General features: G+C 41.3%; 1 protein-coding gene across 3 annotated transcripts in view; it reads left to right on the top strand.

Moving 5' to 3' along the window:
• The window catches only part of Myo10a (unconventional myosin 10A), a 79,499-nt gene that overhangs the window by 44,755 nt on the left and 13,720 nt on the right, over window positions 1-21,024 (top strand). For 2 of the 3 annotated variants that reach the window (XM_083093381.1, XM_083093380.1), the window contains 25 exons: window positions 1,910-1,996; window positions 7,533-7,643; window positions 9,543-9,631; window positions 9,700-9,763; window positions 9,846-9,955; window positions 10,244-10,528; window positions 10,614-10,791; window positions 10,850-11,128; window positions 11,823-12,152; window positions 12,243-12,530; window positions 12,601-12,758; window positions 12,856-13,233; window positions 13,511-13,854; window positions 13,976-14,444; window positions 14,523-14,725; window positions 14,799-15,070; window positions 15,202-15,378; window positions 16,002-16,452; window positions 16,670-17,463; window positions 18,002-18,106; window positions 18,370-18,839; window positions 18,943-19,227; window positions 19,309-19,520; window positions 19,622-19,817; window positions 19,990-20,971. In XM_083093381.1, coding sequence (XP_082949507.1) covers window positions 1,976-1,996; window positions 7,533-7,643; window positions 9,543-9,631; window positions 9,700-9,763; window positions 9,846-9,955; window positions 10,244-10,528; window positions 10,614-10,791; window positions 10,850-11,128; window positions 11,823-12,152; window positions 12,243-12,530; window positions 12,601-12,758; window positions 12,856-13,233; window positions 13,511-13,854; window positions 13,976-14,444; window positions 14,523-14,725; window positions 14,799-15,070; window positions 15,202-15,378; window positions 16,002-16,452; window positions 16,670-17,463; window positions 18,002-18,106; window positions 18,370-18,839; window positions 18,943-19,227; window positions 19,309-19,520; window positions 19,622-19,817; window positions 19,990-20,971 — 7,251 coding nt within the window. In that variant the 5' untranslated portion in view covers window positions 1,910-1,975. The remainder of the gene's footprint in view (window positions 1-1,909; window positions 1,997-7,532; window positions 7,644-9,542; window positions 9,632-9,699; window positions 9,764-9,845; window positions 9,956-10,243; window positions 10,529-10,613; window positions 10,792-10,849; window positions 11,129-11,822; window positions 12,153-12,242; window positions 12,531-12,600; window positions 12,759-12,855; window positions 13,234-13,510; window positions 13,855-13,975; window positions 14,445-14,522; window positions 14,726-14,798; window positions 15,071-15,201; window positions 15,379-16,001; window positions 16,453-16,669; window positions 17,464-18,001; window positions 18,107-18,369; window positions 18,840-18,942; window positions 19,228-19,308; window positions 19,521-19,621; window positions 19,818-19,989; window positions 20,972-21,024) is intronic. The other variant, XM_083093382.1, reaches the window with a different exon arrangement.

Genomic DNA, 21,024 nt, shown 5'->3' with positions numbered 1-21,024 from the left:
TTTATCTATTAAAATTTAAAGATGATCTAGGAATGAGATGCCATTTCAATCCTCTCCAGACTCCTTCTACATCACTAAAGTCTAAGTTCAAATCTTCTAAACTCTAGCTTGGATCAATCCTCGTTGTAAATATTTAGAGGAATCTTTATACAAGACTCGACTCGAGTGCTAGATACATTCGTCCTGACAGAAGGCGAGGATGACGCGAGTATCGCGGCACAAAACCGGTCAGCCGTTTTCCGTCGAGTGTTGTCGAGTCGCCGAAAGAGAGGCGATGATGGAAGACATGTCTGTACAATGTACAGTCGGCGATGTCGACCAGGTTTCATTGTCCTCGCGTCGATTTGCCGCGCCATCGGGCCCGATCCTACGCGTCCTTCTCACGCGCGAGCGTGCGTCGCGGCTCGAGGGTGACTAAATGAATTAGCATAAAATTGCGAAATGCATTCCGCGGTGAACGCGCGGAGAAGGACGCGCGCTCGTGTCGCTACTTTTACCGGAGGCTTTACCCGCGAGATTAATCCGCACTCGATGCACGTGAGCGTATGTATGTCCACTCACACGCTGCAACGTGCAGGGCCGGCTGGTTCACGAGACTGCGGTGGTTTCATGTAAAAAAAAAAATTTGCACCTTCTTAGAAAAGTAATTGTTCAACATAGAAAATGATGATCTTTTGTTCATAATTGTTTGTGGTAACAATAATTTTATTCGTAATCATTTTCTGTAAAAACTAATTTTATTAAAAATAGAATGCCAAGTTGAGAGACATTTGGTGCTGTTTATTAATCTTGTTGAGGAAATAACAATTTTAAATTTTGATTCTTAAAATAAATTTAATTTTAAATGTAAATAATTTATTAAAAAATAGTAATAACAGTAATAAAAATAAAAAGTGATAATAATATTAATCATATAAATCATGTATAAATATGTAATTGTATATAAAAATATTATAATAATAATAATAATAATAATAATAAATATAATTACATAACGATATAATAATAACATATAATAATTATATAAATATAATAATAAAAAAATATAATTGTATAAAAATATTAGCCAAATAAAAAACCGCAGGATATACATCAATCATTAAAACATAATGAATAAGAAAATGGAACCTTTTTCAAAAGAAAATACATGATAAAATTTTATGTTTTATTTATGAATATATTTTTAGCCTAAATTATTAAGACTATTTTTTCTTATCCGTAAAAAAAACACGTTCGTTTTTGCGTAATTTATAACGAAATAACGTCATATATACAGCGGAAGGTATAAATGATGTCTATGGATATCTATACGCGTCACAGAAATATAGATATGTGCATGGCTGTGTGTATCTCGATCTCGGAGAGCTGAATATCCATTGCGACACTTCCCACATTTCCGAACGTGTAATTATGATCGGTATCAAACTGCGCTCGCGCTGAACTAATGTTCCTTCAGACGAAGTGTAAGATAGACTGGTGATATTAATAGTCTGCATTTTAACGATAAATATATTCAAATTTTGCAATAATAAAAAACAGCAAAAGAATACAAAATTTCGAGTTTAAAATTGTTTACTCTTTTATTAGAGCTGAACATGAGAGAAAAATATACACATAGCTCTTTATAACTAAAGAGCTCAGATTTAAACATCGATATTCTTCGTACGATGCCGGAAGTTGCGGGACAAATTGGACGCGGGGCGATGCTTCCGTTACATGCAATTGACGTAATAACGTTTCTTGGCACGCGCGCAACATTGAAACTTGACGGACATTGATTGATAGCTTGTTCGAGTAATAATTAGTCGCGCCAAAAGTTGTGAGAAGCGTCGACAATTTTTTCTCTTTAAATTCTTTTTTTTTTAAGTCAAAATAAAATGACTCACAAATTTGTGACGTTTCGTTTCAGGAAGAAGACCGGTTGTACAAAATGACGGATACTCTCGCACGGGGATCGATTTAACGCCGTTGCAAGATGTACGCCGAGTGGCAAAAGGTGAGTCGACTAATCTCGATATCTGGATTCGTCAAGAATTTCTCCACGTGACTGTAACATGCGTTTACGAGCGTTGCCAATTAGTGCGACGGATGTTAAGACACATGAATGGTAGCTTTTCAAGCCTGTCGAGATCGTTTATTGCAAAGCGTTGCAATATCTCGCGGACCCCGCACGACGACCACTTTTTGAATTATCATGGCATTGCACAATATTTACGTGGTCTCGACTGCGGTGGGATCGTTGCGTGGTCAGAGTCAATGATCTGCGCACACGCAATTGCATCGCAACTGCTCGCAGCAGCCACTTTCAAACGCCTAGTCCTAGACGCGACGTTCCTTTCGACGACGCTTTCTTTCGACGATCGAGCCGATCGACTCGTAATCGATTTTAACAAAGCGCGATTTTTAGAAAAAATACTCGAAAATTCTTAAGTTTTCTTTACAGATTAGTTGGAGAATATGAACATCTATTTTTAGAAGTGACACACTTCAGTAAAATCGTGTATTAATTACATATTCAAGTGCGTTTCTAAAACTTAAAAATTTTTAATAAAAATATAAAAATGAAATTTAGCAGACAAAAATACAAATTTAAAAAAATATGAAATAATATAGTATTTTTTAAAATTAAATCTATAGTGTAAATTTTATATAGAAATTTTTAAGTGTAAATTTTATATAGAAATAATTTATAAAATTGTATTTTTTATATAATAAATAAATACAATTTTATAAATTTTTTATTAAAGCTACAAATTTATACAATATATTAATTCAACTGATTGAGTTGAAAATTTAGCATTTTCAAGATGCAATGCGTTTGAAAATTTTTTTATGTAGACTTGGAATATAAACGGACTGCAAGTATTAATAGCGTAATTTCTCACTTTTACTTCACTCCCCGTGCATCCAGTCGCGGATAATGAACGATGGAATAATTAAGGAAGCATTTCGAAGGCGCGAGGCGTAAGGGTATCAACGAAATTGAAATGAATATTAAACAACAGGCATTATATCGAAAATGAAAATGTGAAATTGCCACGGATTTAATGAACGGTTCTTTTTTTTTACACGTCTCGGATATTTTATTCGGCCGGTCATTTTCAAGCGAAAGACTTCTTACGTAAACGATACCGTTTCTTTTCCTCATTTCTTTTTTATAAAAAAACAATAATAAAATAAAATATCTTAAAATACGATCGGTCGAGCGAAAGATGCAAAGACATGTGCTCGGTGCCAGTAAATCAATTAAGGACGGTGCTAGAGGAGGAGAGGAAAAAAAATAATCGCGTCCCATCATCTTAACGTTGCGCTCGCCGCAATCGACAATTTCTATCGCTCTTCTGCAACTCGCCACGGCCGTTAGACAGAATCGCTTCCCTTCGCGCTCCTGCCACCGCGTGCAACGGGTGTGCATGTGTGCGTATTTAGCGCGTAATTTATATAAGAAGAGAGGCACGCTTGGTTCCACCCCAAAGCGCTTCGATCCACTGGCGTCGGTAGCGTACGCGATTTTTCACGTGTTACATCCTCGGGAGAAAACAGTCTAAAATGGAGTCCAACGGAGGCTTTCGTCGAGAGTAGAGCTGCCGAGATGGGAGGTGCACGGGAGACCACCTGAGGGGTGTCGGAATCGCGATCCGGTCGCTCGATTAGAGCGAGGTGTCATCAGAAATACGGAGCTTTCCGGGCACGGCCTAATTAACGCGAGACTCAATTAAAATCGCATACGCCACTGGGTAGCCGAGGCAATTGTTGCGGAGAGGAAGGCCTGCAACTTCCAGTACCGCGTCGAACATCCTAGCGTTCGCATCGCGCGAGATCATCTCCTGAGCCGCGAGAAAAGACGGAGGATCTTCCTCCGAGGAAGGGAGAGAGAGACGGGAAGAGAAGGGTCAGTTTTCGGAGGAGGAGGATGACGGCAGCGAGGTTGACATCGCCGAGGGGCACCGTTAACGAATTCCGCGTGTGTGCAGCCCGGACTTTTGCCGACTGACCCAATGTGCCCGATAGAAGCCATCCTCGCGCTCGTGGCCTCCTAACTTCTTTCCAGCCGAATTTAACATGCGCGGCGACGCGGGCTCTCGACTTCTCCAACGGCTCGGGGGTCGTGATCGCGATCGTGACGGGATTCGTCGATAAGAGTTTCTCGGTCTGCCGTAAATAAATCGGAAATAAATCTCTCGACGGGGAAGAGCGATGCGCGTCGTTGGAAGGAGGCTAATGTGAAGGAAACTGGAGCTTCGAGACGGACGATTCTCCGTTCGATCTGAGATACTTCGCGATCAACGGCTCCATCGTTGGCTTCCAACGGGAAAACTACCACGCGTAGTTTTGCTGGTCGCAGACGCGATTACAGTCGAAGCGGCTCTCGACGCGTGCCTAGACAACTAGTATCCAACTAGAAAACTTGCTCGGGTGACCGTGACGGTGTGCTTGTTGCGTTTTCCGCTCTTGTTTTTATCATTTTTCATTTTGTAAATACCTTGCCAGCCGCGCAAATTTAAGAAAAAATGATTAAGAATCGATAAAAAAGATATACAATGAAGATGATATGAAAAGAAATACATTTAGCCCATCTATTTAGATTCTAATCAATATTGAAGACTAATGAGAGATAAAAAATATCAATTAATAATCGACATATTTAATATTCGGTTGAAGGGGCTTCTCGCAAATTCGCGATTTGTTGATGTATTATACCCCCTATCAATATCTCAAGTGAGACGTCGTCGACTATCACGAGTGAAAGATGTGTGTCGCGTGTGTTTGATACCTCGGCACGTCCGAGAGAGTTGTGCAGCGGGCATTGACTTGAAACGCTATGTGCGCCTTCATCATGTACTAGGAGGCTATTATTTAGATTGAGCGAACTTGGAAAACGCAGCTCGAAGCTCAACATTGCCAACAATCATATACTCGCACGCGACGTTTGAGAGAATGAAAGAAGAAGAGGAGAGAGAAAATTTCGTCCATCCTGTCCAATCTGGAAATAGGAATTTGGGACATTAAGAATAGACATGTAAAAATCCATCCGGATAATCCCCTTTCATCTTCGAAGATTACAATCGATAAAGAAATCGAAATTGCACTCACGCGATTGCGTGCCAAGTTATTTATATATGCAAGTACGAATAATATATGCGCGAAGAAAGGTTAATTACGTAAGTCCCAAGGAGACACGAGGATCCTGGCGCGAGAGAAATTTGGAAAAAAGCCTTTACCGTAATCAATAATTGAATATGACCGATTGCCACTAATAAGAAGCTAGGAATTTTCGTTACGTCAATAATTCCTAGCGCTCAGAGACCATCAACCTCTCATCGGCAAACAAGGATATAGGTTTCGCAAAGAGAGAGGCGTCTTCTGGGAGGAGACGAGCCAACTGTCATTCGGCACATGAAGCTCTCGGCACCAGCCGGTGACACTCTCGCCAGCGATGGCCAACGTGGACTCGCCGAGGCACCAGCAACAGCAGCAATGCCGTTGGTCCGTGGGTCGATCGTCGACCCCGCGGAGTCACTTTTCGCGACACTCTTCGGAAGCTTTCTACGCCAGCGCGGAACCGTTATCCGGCAGCGGCGGACGCGCGTTGCATAATGGGAATGGCGGCGGCCCAGACCCAGATTCGCCGTATTCCGCTCCGGATTCCTGCGGCGCGCCGGAAGCGAGAAGCGTCAGGCGGCAATACCGCGCTTCCGCCCGGCCGGCGTCGGAGGAGCTCTTTTACACGCTGCCGCGCAACCTGGCCGTCTCCAGGAAGGAGATCCTGCGGCGCAGAAGCGTCAAGGACGAAGCCGAGCCGCAGCTCCGTCCCGCGGAGGGAGACCAGGCGAGGAGACCCACGACCCTGCCGTCGATCGGTAGGCGAGCTCGTCTACAGGAAGCGGACACGGTCGAGCGCGCCTCGTCGCTCCTGAAGAGAGTCTCCAGGCAGGACATCCTGCGTCGTCGCGCGAGCGTAGAATCGAGTCCGCAGCCGAGGAACGTCGCGAGAACATCATTCCCGGATCTCCAGGGCTCTTCGAGTCGCTTGGCCAAGGAGGATCTCTCGCGACCGTCGACTCTGCCGAAGACCCTACACGCTTCGAGGACGCCTCGACTAGAGGATTATAGTTCTTCGAGGACGAAGGAGGCCGCCGGGAGGGAAGCGCCGATCTACGGGAGGATTCGGCGACGGAAAATGTCGCTGCCGACCGGCGCGACGACGTTGCGTGACCCGGCAGCTTCCTCGAGCACCTTGACGAGATTTTCCAGGACGAGGACAAGCGGGGAACGCGCGGAGACGGCGACGAGAGTCGTCAGACATCTGCGAGATCCGGTTCCCGATCCACTCGACCGGCCCAGATGCGCGGCTGACGCCGCTGCTGACGATATTTATGCCAAGGTCGCGCGCAAGGTCGCCCGCCAGGCCTCTCAATCTCGCGAGGAGAGGCAGCCGGAGTTGTCGATCGACAGAGCGATGTCCAGACGGAGGATAATTAGCAAGGCGAGTCAAATGGACTCCCTGGAGCGAAGAATGCATCAAGATCGGGATCAGGATGTGGTCAGGATCAGGCACGATGCTATTCTGGTCTCCAGGGCGGATATCGAGCGGCTGCGTAATTTTAAGGCGGGAAAGGGCGATCTCGAGAAGCCGTCTTGCCGTCAACTCGACTCCACCGATTGGTCCACGAGAAGGGATGCGAGGACGGACTCCTGGTCGTCCCGCAACAAGTGTCTTCGGAAAGACTCCACGTGGGGCAACGAAAGACAAGCGAGATGCAAGTCCAAGTCGCAGAGTGGACTGCTGATGGAAGGACGGGAGACGGAGAGCGTGAAAACGACGACGAGGCCGACGACGTTGCCGAGCTACGTGAAGCTCGGACGGAAGACGTCGACGGGGTCTGCGGTGCGGAACGCGGATCTCGAGCAGAAGCGTTCCTCGAGCAGCGGAATGCTGACGAAGCAGAGCAAAGAGAGGTCGAATTATGTGAGGAAGACGGCGACGCGCATCCCCATACATGTCAGAACGTTTAGTGATGCTAATAATACTCGATCCAACTCCCCGGAAACGTCGTCGTCAATATTTGGCTTTTGCACCGGCAAGAGGAAGGTGCAGGCGCAGGCGTCTTCCATGACACGTAGCTTTCCATCGTGGAACTTGAAAACGGTTTGATATTGTCTGTGGAATAATTAAAAAAAGTCGCGCTAAAATATTGAGTGTTTTCACTAAGGTTTTTGAATTATTTTATATCTTTAACGATATAAATATAAAGAAAATTATTATGTTGAATATTTAGGAAAAGCTAAGAATTATTTATATTTTTTCTGAAAAACTCTACACGTTAATTAATATATTAAAATTTAAAAATAATAAAAGTATGAAGACTAAATAATAAATCAACACGATAAATATTAATTTAATAAAAAAACATGTCATAAAAATATATTTAATAAAAATCATAATTTTTAATACATATAAATCTGATTGAAATGTTAGGAAAGGAACCGAAAAGTAGACTGTTATTTAAATGCAATAATATTACTTGCAGGGTGAGTTGGTGTGGTTCGACCCCGGCGTCGGCCATGTATTACCTGGCGAGGTCCTGGAATATCACAGAGCCGCCAATGTGCTGTCAGTCCAAGCGGTGATCGCTGGCAAGGTAATATAGCCTGGAGATGGAAAGCGCTTAATGACCATCATTGACTAATCGTACACAATTACGAATGATAGATTTGAATGAAAGCTTAACAATAGCTTTAGAGAGAAAGAAAGATTCGATCGACGTACACTTTCGACAGATAAATTTCTTTTATTCAACGATATCCAGCTCGAAAACACGCCAACATGTTTACATGTTTAATTCTCCAAATATATTTAGATTTATCTATTAATTAATTTAATTAATATCGTAATGTCAAAATCAGCTGCAATCAGTATAGAATGTTATAAGTCACTTCGACTCAAGTCATTGTAATCATGGAGATCTAAAAATAAGCAGGAAGGGAGCAAGGTATCCGAGTGATTTGTTTGTCGGTTCTTGACTTTCTAGCACGGCCTTATGCATTTGAATGTTTCATTAGACGAGAACGACTCTCACATCGCGCTCGCTTCAATCTGGTTTCCACCTTTTTCACTTTTTTGGCCTTCGCGCGCCTGCGAATCTCAAGTTCGCGTCTCCTCCAACACACTGCGGTCATCGATCTCTCCCGTTCCATACTAGGTGCGTGGGTGTCACACACGAGAACTCAAAATTTACACGTCATTGACGTGGTTTCCATTAACAACGAGGCAGTACCGCGTCATTATGCAACCGACACCCGTGACAGTAGACCATTTAACTCCCTTGCCTGCCCGCCTGCTTTGTGTTCCTCTGCTTTGTCGTGCACTAGTTGCAGCGCTGCACTTCGCCGGTGTCCTATTATAAGAGACACACTGGCGTAAGGTGCATCAGTTGTCTTTGATACAAAAAAAAACGCTGGATTAATTTAAGACGTATAACTTAATAAGTGGCTCAAAATGGCTGAAATAAAAAATTTGTAAGAAACTTGAAAGTTTTAAAGATTGGAGTGTGTTTTAACCAATACTATACAATTATTATATATAAAATATAATGTATCAAGAGAGTTTATAGTCAGATATTATATACATGTATATAAAAGAAATTTTCTTTTTCAGTTAATATTCTAAGAAATTCAAATGTCTATTTCTATATAAATTTGCAAGTTTGATAACTTTAATTCTGGAATACTAGAAAGAGAAGAATTCTTCATTACAATTTTTTTTAACAAAGAAATTGTTTTTCAATCAAAATAAGTTTCTGGATTTAGCAGAGAAAAATAATAAATATGTCAAACTCGTATTATTTTATAAATAATAATAATCCAGAATTTTTGCAATAAAAAAAAATTCATTTAATAAGAATTCTGAATTCAATCCGAAAAATCTGTGTAGATATATATGAAAAATACCTATCAGTTTTCTATGATTTTAATTGATAATTTAATTGTTTCTTATAATTAAAATACTTTAAAGTTTCCGCATTCTTAAAATGCATTATACCGCATAACCGGTATTATTTTCTAGTTTATCATTATTTATATTATCAGAGCGTCCCAGAAGGATTACATCGTTAAAATAAAATACTAAAATTGGTACTAAATGCTAGGTGAAATTTTGTGAATCTATCACGCGGTGTCGCCGGCGCCAATGGAATTGCAGTTGCAAATGTAGACGGGCCGGTATCCGGTTAAGTCACGTGAGTGGCTCTCTCGCGTCTTATGTGAATTCGCACGAATCCTCCTTTTTTTGTCGGACATTCTCCTTACGAGCCACGCCGAGAAAATGCGGCAAGAACCTATCGCAAAATTCATTTCAACTGGAAAGTTTCAAGCGTTTTCCCGTGCGTTTTCTTACGCGCTGTTAGAAATTGCGAATGAAAAGTGTCGCCGAGTAATCGTTGACTCGCCTAAGAATTGTCGAATTTGTACAAATGCGTACCATCAGACTGGATTCTCATGAAGAGAAGCGGCGAGTAATTGTACACAATTGTATGTTTAAGCCGCAAGTTTTCACTCTCACCAACCTGAGCGGAGTGAAGCCCAGGCAGGACTTGGGTCAAAATGGCGTGGAAGATATGATTCAGTTGACGTAAGTCTCGATATTATCGTGCATTAATCGGTGCAATCGTGACATCGCTAACTTTGAATGAATTTCAGGGATTTGAACGAGGCGTCGTTACTATGGAATTTGAAGATTCGTTACGACAAGGAATTAATTTACGTGCGTATCCTTCGATTTTTATTTATTACCATCTCATTAATAACTAACTGATCGATAATCATTTTCGATTAATTTTTTTCAGACCTACACAGGAAGTATCCTCGTGGCGGTGAATCCGTACAAAATGTTTGACATCTACGGATTGGATCAGGTGAAGCTTTACGAAGGACGGATCCTCGGAACACTTCCGCCGTTAGTACATTAATCCTTTCACTTGCTTACAAGACGCAATCTCGGATAAATAAAGATACTGAAATAAAGATATCAAGATTATTTCGAAACGGAAGTCATAAATAACTTGTTAAAGTATAAAATCAATTTAATCTCTTAATTGTCAAAATATAAAGTTCACTTTATTATTTTATATTTTATATCCATGTTACTTTTCATGTAAATGTTATAAAAATTGAATTGAATTCTTGTCATGATCTATATGTTCCAAGCGGACTATTTTATTCAGGCTTTACTCATCTTTCGTAGGCATTTATTCGCCGTGGGTTCCTCCGCGTACAGTCAAGTAACTGCAGCCAATAACTCGAGTGCCAATCAAGTGGTCGTCATTTCCGGCGAGTCTGGCTCGGGAAAGACGGAGTCGACCAAGTTAGTGATGCAATATCTCGCAGCTGTCAATCGCGCGCCGAACAATCTTGTCACCGAGCAGATCTTGGAGGCGACGCCGCTTTTAGAGAGCTTCGGAAATGCCAAGACACCGCGAAACGACAATAGCAGTCGATTTGGAAAGTACTTGGAGGTTCACTTCAGAGAGTGAGTAGTGTTCAAAGACAAAAATTAATAATCGTTATGTTTGGGTGTCATTCTGAAAATAAACGATTTTTCTATTTCTGTCTAGTGGCGCGATCATAGGCGGCAGAATAACGCAATATCTCTTGGAAAAGAGTAGGATAGTAACTCAGGCTTCGGAGGAGAGAAACTACCACGTGTTCTATGAACTTTTAGCTGGACTCGATCAGCAACTCAGGGATAAATACGGTCTGCTTACACCGGACAAATATTTCTATTTAAATCAGGTACGTAAAAAAAATCTCCGTATCTTATTCAAGAAAATGATAACATTTGCTTCTTCAGGGTGGAAACTGCGAGATTGATGGCAAGAGCGATGTTCAAGATTTCAAGGCACTTCTGTCAGCCATGCAGGTTCTGGGCTTCACGTCCGAAGAACAGGACACGATTTTCAAGATTCTAGCCAGCGTATTGCATCTAGGGAACGTTTACTTTCACCGGAAGCAGATGAGACACGGTCAGGAAGGAGTGGAGGTTGGTTCTGACGCTGAGATACGTTGGGCGGCGCACCTCCTTCAAGTAAATTCCGATGGCATCATCCGAGCACTCACCACGAAGACGACAGTAAGCTTTCATCTGTCTTCAAATCTATTGTTTCAATTGTTAAAAGGGCTGATGCATTTAAGATTAAATATATCTAAACTATTTTTATCTTTTATAAAAAAGTAAATATATAAGGTCATTATTATTTTTTTATCTATATATGCATTAAAATAATTTTTAGTATATTTAATTCTTAAGGGCATAAAAAAATATTGAACATATAATAATGACATCTTTGAATCTTCTATAAAATCTTCATAATTTTTTACGTATCTTTTTCTTGAAAAATAACACTATTATAATGATTTTTTTAATCTATCCAAAAATAAACATAAATAGATTAATGATTTGATTGTTGCAGAAATTATAATTATATTTGATTGTAAAAAAATTATAATTTTATAAAAAGTTACAAATGATTAAAGTTACTAGCAAAATTTATTTAAACTATATAATTAAAATTCAGAAAGAATTTATTCAACAAAGAACATCGATCAAAATGTAGCTAAATATATGAGAAAAAAAATTATTCAAATATGTTAATGTTGAGAAAAAGGAATATAAAAATAAATAGTTTTATCACAATGATTGCACCAATTTGCTTAAGTTGACAAATACACGCATTTATTTTCATAAGAAAATGCATAAATGCATGTCTCATAGAAAAATGTATAAATGTTGCAAAAGTGAAATACATAAATGCATGAACTTATAGGAAGCAAGGAACGAAAGAGTTTTCACGGCCTTGAATATCGACCAAGCCCTCGACGCTAGAGACGCTTTCGCCAAGGCTCTATACAGTTCACTCTTTTCGTGGCTAGTCGCACGTGTCAACCATATCGTTTACAAGGGCACGAAGCAAACAGCTGCTATTTCGATTCTCGATATCTTCGGTTTCGAGAATTTCACGGAGAACAGCTTCGAACAACTGTGCATCAATTACGCAAACGAGAACTTGCAGTTTTATTTTAATAAACACATCTTTAAGCTCGAGCAACAAGAGTATGCAAAGGAGAAGATTGATTGGACTACTATCAATTATACGGTGAGATTGATTTTTATACATGTATGTTGTGCAGTTTAAAATCTTGTCATATAAGTTCCAAAATTAAGGCTGTTCCTCGCGTTATTTCAGGACAATTTGCCGGTCATTCATTTAATTGCGAAAAAACCAGTGGGCATTCTTCATCTGCTGGACGACGAGAGCAACTTTCCTAAAGCGACGGATCTCTCTTTCTTGGAGAAGTGCCACTACAATCATGCTCTGAGCGAGCTGTATTCGAGGCCGAGAATGAATTCGGCCGAGTTTGCGATCAGACATTACGCTGGACAAGTTTGGTACAATGTGGAAGGTTTTCTGGATAAGAACAGGGATACCTTGAGACCGGATGTGGTCGAGTTACTGATTAGCAGCAAGATTTCGGTAAGTTTTCCTCTTTTATTGGAAAATATTAAAATCTTTCGACAACGATACATTATCGTGATATTTGCAGATGGTCAGCAAAATGTTCCAGCATGTCAGAACCACCCACGAAGCTAACAAGACAGTGAATAAGCCGAATGGCAGATTTGTCACCATGAAGCCGAGAACTCCGACAGTCTCGGCTCGATTTCACGATAGTCTGCAGCAGCTGTTGGAATCTATGTCCCAGTAAGTATTCCGAAGCAATTGATATTAAATAATCAATACGATTAAATAATAGCAGAAGACAGATAGTTGCAAATAAAAACTTTCATTTTGCTTGCAGATGTAATCCGTGGTTTGTTCGTTGCATTAAGCCAAACACCGAGAAAGCACCAATGAAATTCGATATGCCTTGCGTACTCGAGCAGCTAAGATATACTGGAATGTTGGAAACGATCCGCATCAGAAAGACCGGTTATCCGGTTCGCCTCGTGTTCGGGCACTTTGTGGATCGGTATCGATACCTCGTTTCAACGCACTTGCCTAGAGGAGCGCCCAACAAGGAGCTCTGCAGGATAATCTTGGATAGAGCTGCACCGAAAGAGGCGCAATCGCAATATCAGCTCGGGCTTACGAGAGTATTCCTGCGCGAATCATTGGAGAGAGCGTTGGAGTATAATAGAGCGTTGATTCTGGAGAGAGCGGCCATTACAGTGCAAAGGTATATTTGTAAAAAGATATTCGTAATTTTAAAAATATTTTCTCTCACAAAGATTAAATTATTACAAATAAAATAGATATAAATTAAAAATCAGAGGAGAAACACATATGATGAAGTGTCTCACACAGAGATTATAATTCCTTTCAATTCACTTTATTTTATTTTATTTTATTTTATTTATTTTTTTACAGATATTGAGATTAATGTAAATTAAAAATGTGCGAATTTCTTCTTCCCTGCATAGGGAAACGGTTCGTTGTAACGGTTTCTCTTACAGATATACGAGAGGCTTCTTGGCACGCAGAAGATTCCTCAATATTTCACGTAGCACGGTGCTGATACAAGCGGTATATCGTGGTTACCGCGAACGTAAGCAGTTCCATGCGATGAAGAAGGGTGCGCTGATGGCGCAGAAACTCTACAGAGGTAAGAAACAACGTGAAAGATTCACAGTATTGAAGGAGGAAATGACGAAACGAGCGGAGATCGAGAGAGCCAGTAAGGAGCGAGCCAAGGCGAAGCAGCAGCGAGAGGACCAAGAGAGAACTTCGCGAGCTGTTGCCGGCGTAAATCACTTGGAGATTCCCGCAGAACTAGCCTTCATTTATAGTAAACTTGACGGTACGTTTCTGTCAAATCTTAAATTTTTTTCTCAAATATAAATTTTTAAATAATTTAAACTTATTTGAGTCTAGATATACTTTTCATCTTCAGCATCTCTCGAATTTTTGTGTTTTCATAGATTGGCAACCCATGCATACCGAGCGAAATCTCCTCAAGGTCGTTGGCCAAGTCATCCCAATGAATTACGCTTATAATCTACCGCCCGATATCGATCAGTACCAATTTTCGAAATTTACCAACATTTATTTCAAGAGCCATATCTTTGGGATGAAGCGTGAGCCGATCAAGACGCCGTTCTTAGCAAAAGCACGTGATCAAGATTACACGGATTCTCTGATGATATTTAAGATGATTCTACGTTTTATGAACGAGAATAATCTTAATGGTAAACGGGAGCAAGCATTAGGTGACTACATCGTTAACAAGGGCATCGTAAACGAGAAGCTGAGGGATGAGATACTGTGCCAACTGGCGAATCAAACATGGAAGAACGAAAACGATGCCAACAAGGAGAGAGGGTGGCTGTTACTGTCAAACTGTCTATCGGCATTCCAGCCTAGCGGCACTTTGTTCAAGTATCTCCTAAAGTAAGTGTTCTTTATTCGCTGTCGCGCGTGTAACGTGTCATTATGCACTGTTGCATCTAATTAAAATTCTTCAATCAGATACGTTTCCGATTACGCCTACGACGGTTACAAGGCTTACTGCCAACGCAAATTATTGCAAGGCGAAAGAACAATGTATCGTGTGATGAATAATAATCAGCAAACGGTGCATCAAGTACCCAGGAATTATCCGCCATGCGTCCTAGAATGGCGGGCCAATAGAAACCGCGTAAATATGGCACTCAGTGTCGGCTTTTACGACGGTAAATCACTTTCAAATACGTTAAAATTAAATATGCGATACAATAAACTAATCAGTAACCTGTGGTTTTATAGGCGAGACAACTACATGCGCGATAGATTCCTGGACAACATGCGAAGAATTGGCCAATCTTGCAGTTCGAAATCACGGAGTGGAGAACACTGGCTGGACCATCACGCTTTGGAATCAATTAGATGGTCCGGACGCTATTGTAACGGAGACCAATGGCTTCGATTACGTTCTCGATTTGATCTCGGAGATGGAATTGGCACCAGCTTTTCCTGCTGCGAAACACATGTTCTTGGAACAACGCAAAAACAGCTTACCGCCTATAAAAAAGCGAGAAGTGCGTGTTTAGTACATGTTTTTCATTTACTTAATAATAAAGATATTTCTTATATGAATTAATAATTTAAATGCAGCGAAGTGGAAATAATTGAAAGAGATAATTTTTCTCATTTAAATATCTTTCTCTAGCACGCTCAAGTCATTCGAGAGTTGGAACAAGAGATGGAAATTCCTATCTTAAAAACCTTCCAACCTCTGGAAAGGAAATCAGTGCCAAAAGTAGTGGACAAACCTGTTGAGCCAGAAATCCAGGTGCCCAGACGTCCAGTTGTTCCTCCGCCGCAACCGCCCGTCGTCAAGCCACCCGTATGTTTGATTAATTTCTCTTTTTTATTTTTCTCAAACAAAGTTTAAAAAACTCGGATAAATAAAATAAAATTTGCGTAAATGTTATATAATTTTGTTAAAAAAAAGGAACTAAAATGGCACGAGTTTAAAATAATTATGTATAAAATATATATTTATATAAACTCTATACAAAAAAGTAAAGAATAATTGAGAAAAGTAATTAGAAGAATAATTTTTTGCATTATTATTTTTTTTTTAAATAAGATGAGAAAAAATTGCTTGTATATAATCATCTATAAATGTATATACATTTGTATATAAAATTGTATATACCTATAATATTATATAACCTAATTGTAACTTTTTTTCTAAAAAACTGCGCAAATTTTTTCTATTATTCTTTTTATAATTTTTCATGCATAAATGAATAAATAGCACATAAGAGAAAAAGAATAAATATGAACATATTTCATATAATTATATATATTTATATATGATTGTATATATATATTTTTCACAGGTAATTGATTTAATATTAATTCAATATATGCGTGACATTTTGCGATATTTTTATATTCATTAATTTTATGTAACGAAATCAATCTATTATCGAAAGTGGTAAAAAAATATTTTATACGCAGATGCGAAAGCAGTCGCATGAGGCCATTTTGGAGACTACGACGGAAACGGGATTGTCGAGGAAGTCCGCCTTGAACGATCGCTACTTTGATAAGGAGAAGCAACGTAGTCGAAGTTTAGACAATTTGCTTCAACCGGAAGTCGTACCCTCGCCGGTGAAGCTCGCCAATCTCGGGCTCTCCTCATCCAAATTAAATGAACGGTATCACAGTCTGGAGAGGATCGGCGAGACTCCGGCGGTCAGCAACGTCGAATACATGACGCGCGGCGAAGTCACGCAAGAGAGAAAATACAGCAGGGCGACAAGGACAACGGAGCCAAACATCGAGGAGGAGGATCTCACGATTGATTTTGAATACCCGGATATCCAGTCGGTCAGTCAAACCGGAAGATCGGAAGACGATAAGAGCTACATAAGATCGCAGACGAGATTCATCAAATCGCAATATCCTGGTAAGTAGATAGGAAAAAATTATCATAGTTATTTGAAATTTTCGAAGATTTTCTAATGAATTTATATACACACATTATATTAACGGTCTCGCTTTCGTTATTTAATTCGCTCTTGCGTAAGATGCAGAATTTCCATCGCGGAGAAAGTGGCGGCAATTATACAATCTGATTTTTTCGTATCGACTTCACGCGGATCGATCATTTCTCTCACTTTCAGGCAAACGCGCGTTACCAGGGAGTCAGTCTAGTCGCGCTTACATCGAAAAGAGCGAATACGGAGTAAAGTCGTCTGCCATGTCCGATACCAGCGAGGCACCTTCTTTGGCATCACACGTGCGACGTGTACGAGTGCCTAGCCAGGCGTCCGACGTAGACCAGTTCCTGGATGAGCTTTTTATGCCCGTGCTGGACGGTAACCTTGACGAATTATCGGACGCCCGCAGTTTAGCCGCATCGATAAAAGGTTCGCGCGAGGCCAGGTCGCCTGGCGATCAAACAGTCATCGAGAATCGACGAAGAATCGACTGTCGAGCCAAGTTCGCCACCGTCGACGATTTTATCGAAGGAATGTTGGCGGGAAGCGAGGATATCGAGATCAGCGCCAGTGAACTGTCAACGAGGATCAAGGGAGGTGGCAATATGGATATCCCTAATCAGAATACGGCTTTCAATTTCAGTCCTATCGCGCAGAGCATGATGTCGCCGCCGATGATGATGCCCATGTTCAGTCCTACTCAGCAGGTCCCATCCGCTCAAAACACCAATATGAGCATGGGTGCAGGCTTTATGCCCATTCCGATCTACAGCATGCAAGGGCTCAGTTTACCTCAATACCCGAACTCACCGCCTAATCAGAGCGGTGACATGATGGCATACCAACAGAATCTCCAGCGAGCCTTTCTTCAGAGCGCGATGGCGCAGAATATTCAGATTCAGCAGCAGCTACTTGCGCAGAATCAAGCCTTGCAACAGCTGTTGGTCCAGAGCCCGCAAAACTCGACGCAGCAACCGGTGAGAAGTTAAAAAAAGAAGCGAGAAATTTATGTACAAAGTCTAATATCCGGAATTTATAAATTTACCGATAACGAATCGATCTTGTTATCGTGATTCGAATAGATTAAAGCAATTTAGCAATTTATGCAGTCAAAACATTTTAATTTTGTAGATGTATAAACCTTTAATTTCTTTCGGACGTGTCTTTGAATTTATATATTTTGTTTAAGAAAAAAAGAATTATTAATAAAATTAATAAAAAAATTATACATGTAATAATATATCAAATATTTTCTCCAATCACGATGAATCACGATGATTAGATTACAAATAGATAATGCATGTTTAGCACGATCACGAATGGTTCACCGTTGTCGTCGCGGCTCTATCACGATCACAAGTATAATCATCATTAACTCGATGAGATCCATCATTGGTAATCGAAATCGGCAATACCCGCGTCTAATGAAAGCTAACTCTTAACGAAGGTATATCGTCGTTCTGGACGATCCTATGGGTTTCTGAGCCGCGTCACGGCACAGGTGTGTGTTTCCAGAGCACGGTGTTACCCGCTGGCCCCTCAAGCATGAATCTTGTCCCCCCAGCTCCCCCAATCGGTGCCCATACGGGGCCCAATGATTCTATCGGACGCTACTCCAAGGTATCTACTGATTTTAACTAACCTACCTACTGCTTCTCGACGACTACCGCAGTATCGTGTAAATATCTAGCAGAATCCAAGGGGAGATATTCGGAATTTCGTGGACCTACCACAAATCAATGTCTTATTCAGCGGATCGTCACAACTCTTCCCAGTAAATTTTAATCTCGAGTCGATCCTCGTTCGAATCTCTCATCATTGTAAATAATTTTTCGGACTCACCGCCGCTTGAGAGAATTCCATCTAATATTTTCCTCGATTAGGTCTCGTTTAGAGAGCCCGACGATGTTGAATTATGGTCGACCGAAAAACGAGGAACGTTTGCACAATCTACGCCTACGAATCAACGGCAGGAAACGATGACGGTGAAGGCGCAAATCCACAGATCCCAGAGTCCACCGAGAAAAAATTCCGAAGCTGTCAGAAAAACGAGCATCGATTATGCGCGAAAGATTAGCGTGGATCGAAAAGCGGTAGACAGGAAGGTGTCTTCAGCACAGACGGAAACCAAGAGAACCAACTTAAACAAGAATAATGTACAAAGCAATTTTACTAATGTGCTTAGTGAGCTGAAGAACAGGAAGAGCAGCGTCGACAGCAATTGTAGCAATAACAAAGGCGTTCCGCCGCCTCCGCCGATGCCTCCGCCATTGGAATCTCATGATCCTTCCGAATCCAGGCCGTTTCTCGATCCGTATGGAAGGGCAAAGACAGTGCGCATTGGAAAATGGAGGTAACTTTAATTTGAATTGAGTTTTATTAAGAAATTTACGATAGATCAATTCGATCTTTCCTTATCACGTTAAATCTTAATTCTTTGCTTCAATATTGCTTAGATGGCCGCCGCCCAGCGACTCGAACGAGAATCAAGGACAAGACAGTTTTATAGAATTCAAGATGCGTCAGCAACAACAACAGCGCAAAATAACGCCGCAGTATCAGGAGTACGATCAAGGCGAGGGCGAGCATGCGACGGAAGGTGGCGTCGAGTGGGAAGAGTTTGAGATTGAAAACATCGTCAGCAACGAGGATCGATCCATGGCCGCGCATCCACCAGGGACCATGACCAAACACGAGAACGGATACAAGGAGGAAGGGGAAAAGAAGAAAAAAAAATCAAAGTAATTGAGACTAGACATTTCTTTTCACGTTACGTTTGTATTATAATCGAGAAAAATGTAAATTGTCAAATTTCTGCGCAGATCGGCCTTGGAGGTGGGGGCGCAAAGACCATCACCGGGAAGTATAGGGAAACTGAAGCTCAGCTCGGAGATGAGACAGAGATTGGAGAAGGTAACGGCGAATCACAGCGTAAGATCTACAAAGACAGCCGAGAAACCCGCCCTGCCACGAGAAGATGGAAAAGTGAAACGGCTAGAGGATAATAGAAAGCTTTTGTTGGAACAACAACTAGGTAATTAAATTTTCTTTCGTACATTAAAAGTATAGAGATACCAAAATTAAGTGTAAAAATATATCTAAATATCGAGAAAATCAAAGAATTATTTTTTTAAGGCGGCAGATGGGACGATTATGCTTCCACTGTCGACGATACCCAAAGCGTCACTTCCAAAGGCACAACTGACATGATGACGCAAGCTCAGGTGGTAAGAACGCAGATTGAAAGGATGGAGCGACCTGTACCGCCTCCACCACCTGTCACGCCACCACAAGCTTCGAGTCCAAGAGGTGGCAGTGTATACAGCAACAGGTATTGATTGTTAAATCTTATCGAGAACTCAACGAATCTTTACAAAACAATTTTTTTAATTTAATAACATTTAAGAGATTGAATTTTTGAAAAAAAAAATTTTTTTTAATTAAGAGAGAGAAAGATCTTGTTTAGATCAAGTGTCATTAAATGATATACTTTGTTTTTCTAGTCAATCCGGCGTACCTCAACCACGATCACCACCAGCGCCGATCGAGCCGAAACGTGACTCCTTCCGCACATCTCCGGACTCTGAGACTTTCGATCACTTCTCCAAGAGTCAGATGTTCAGCCAAAGCCGAGACATCTTCGCTTCGCAGCAGCATCTGCGCGACAATCACTCTGATTATCGAAACGATTATGAAAAGTCTCGTGCTCAGGACGCCAAGTCGAAAGATTTTTACGGAAAGGACAGCACCGATCTCGCGAGCTTGGCGCGCGATCGTAGCTCCGACTTTGATTCGCGCCGCGACCTTGGCTCGGAACTCTTCGACTCCAAATACGCTTTCGATGGTTCGAATGGTAAGCGCGATCATTTTGTCATGACTCGGGACGTGTCTCCGAAATCCCGCGATAGCTTCGGGATGCCATCGCCGCGGGATTTTGGCGTCATTCCGAACACAAGAGAATCGTTCACTGTCGCACGACAGAGCTTCAACAAGCTCGATCGGGAGTTGGACAGACGATCGAGCGTAGCGTCGACCCATCGCACCGATAAAATGGAGAGGATCGAGATCGAGGAGTGGCCGGAGTTTCTCAAACCGGTATTACCTCCCGCGGACAAGCCGGAAATCGAGAAGGTCCAGGAAGTAGTAAACACCAAACTCTATCCGCAAACATCTACCGCGCATTTCACGTACAACAGAGTCACGTGGACCTTGAGAGTCAAAAAGGAGGTCTTTGCGCCGAACGAGACGCTCAACAGTCCTCTAGCGTTACATTTGGTGTTCTGTCAGGTCGCCTACGACGTACTGGCGACCTCGAGCATAAGAATCGCCAAGGAAGATCGACAGAACATGCTAAAGATGCTGGATAACTACGGCGTTACTCTGGACAATCTCCAGAGCACACAGCACAAGATTACGATCAAGAAGAACATCGTGGATATGGCGAAGCAATGGCCATTGTACTTTGCCAGGATATTTCCCGTATCGGTAAGTTTATTCTCTTTTTAAAAATTCTTTTGTGTCGATTAAAAATATATAGA

Source organism: Camponotus vicinus, unplaced genomic scaffold (genome assembly GCF_025532165.1).
Source record: "Camponotus vicinus isolate PSW18456_S1 unplaced genomic scaffold, iyCamVici1.0 SCAF_3, whole genome shotgun sequence".
Classification (NCBI taxonomy): Eukaryota; Metazoa; Arthropoda; class Insecta; order Hymenoptera; family Formicidae; genus Camponotus; species Camponotus vicinus.
The sequence above is the reverse complement of the archived record's forward strand: the minus strand, read 5'-3'. Positions and strand labels throughout refer to the sequence as shown.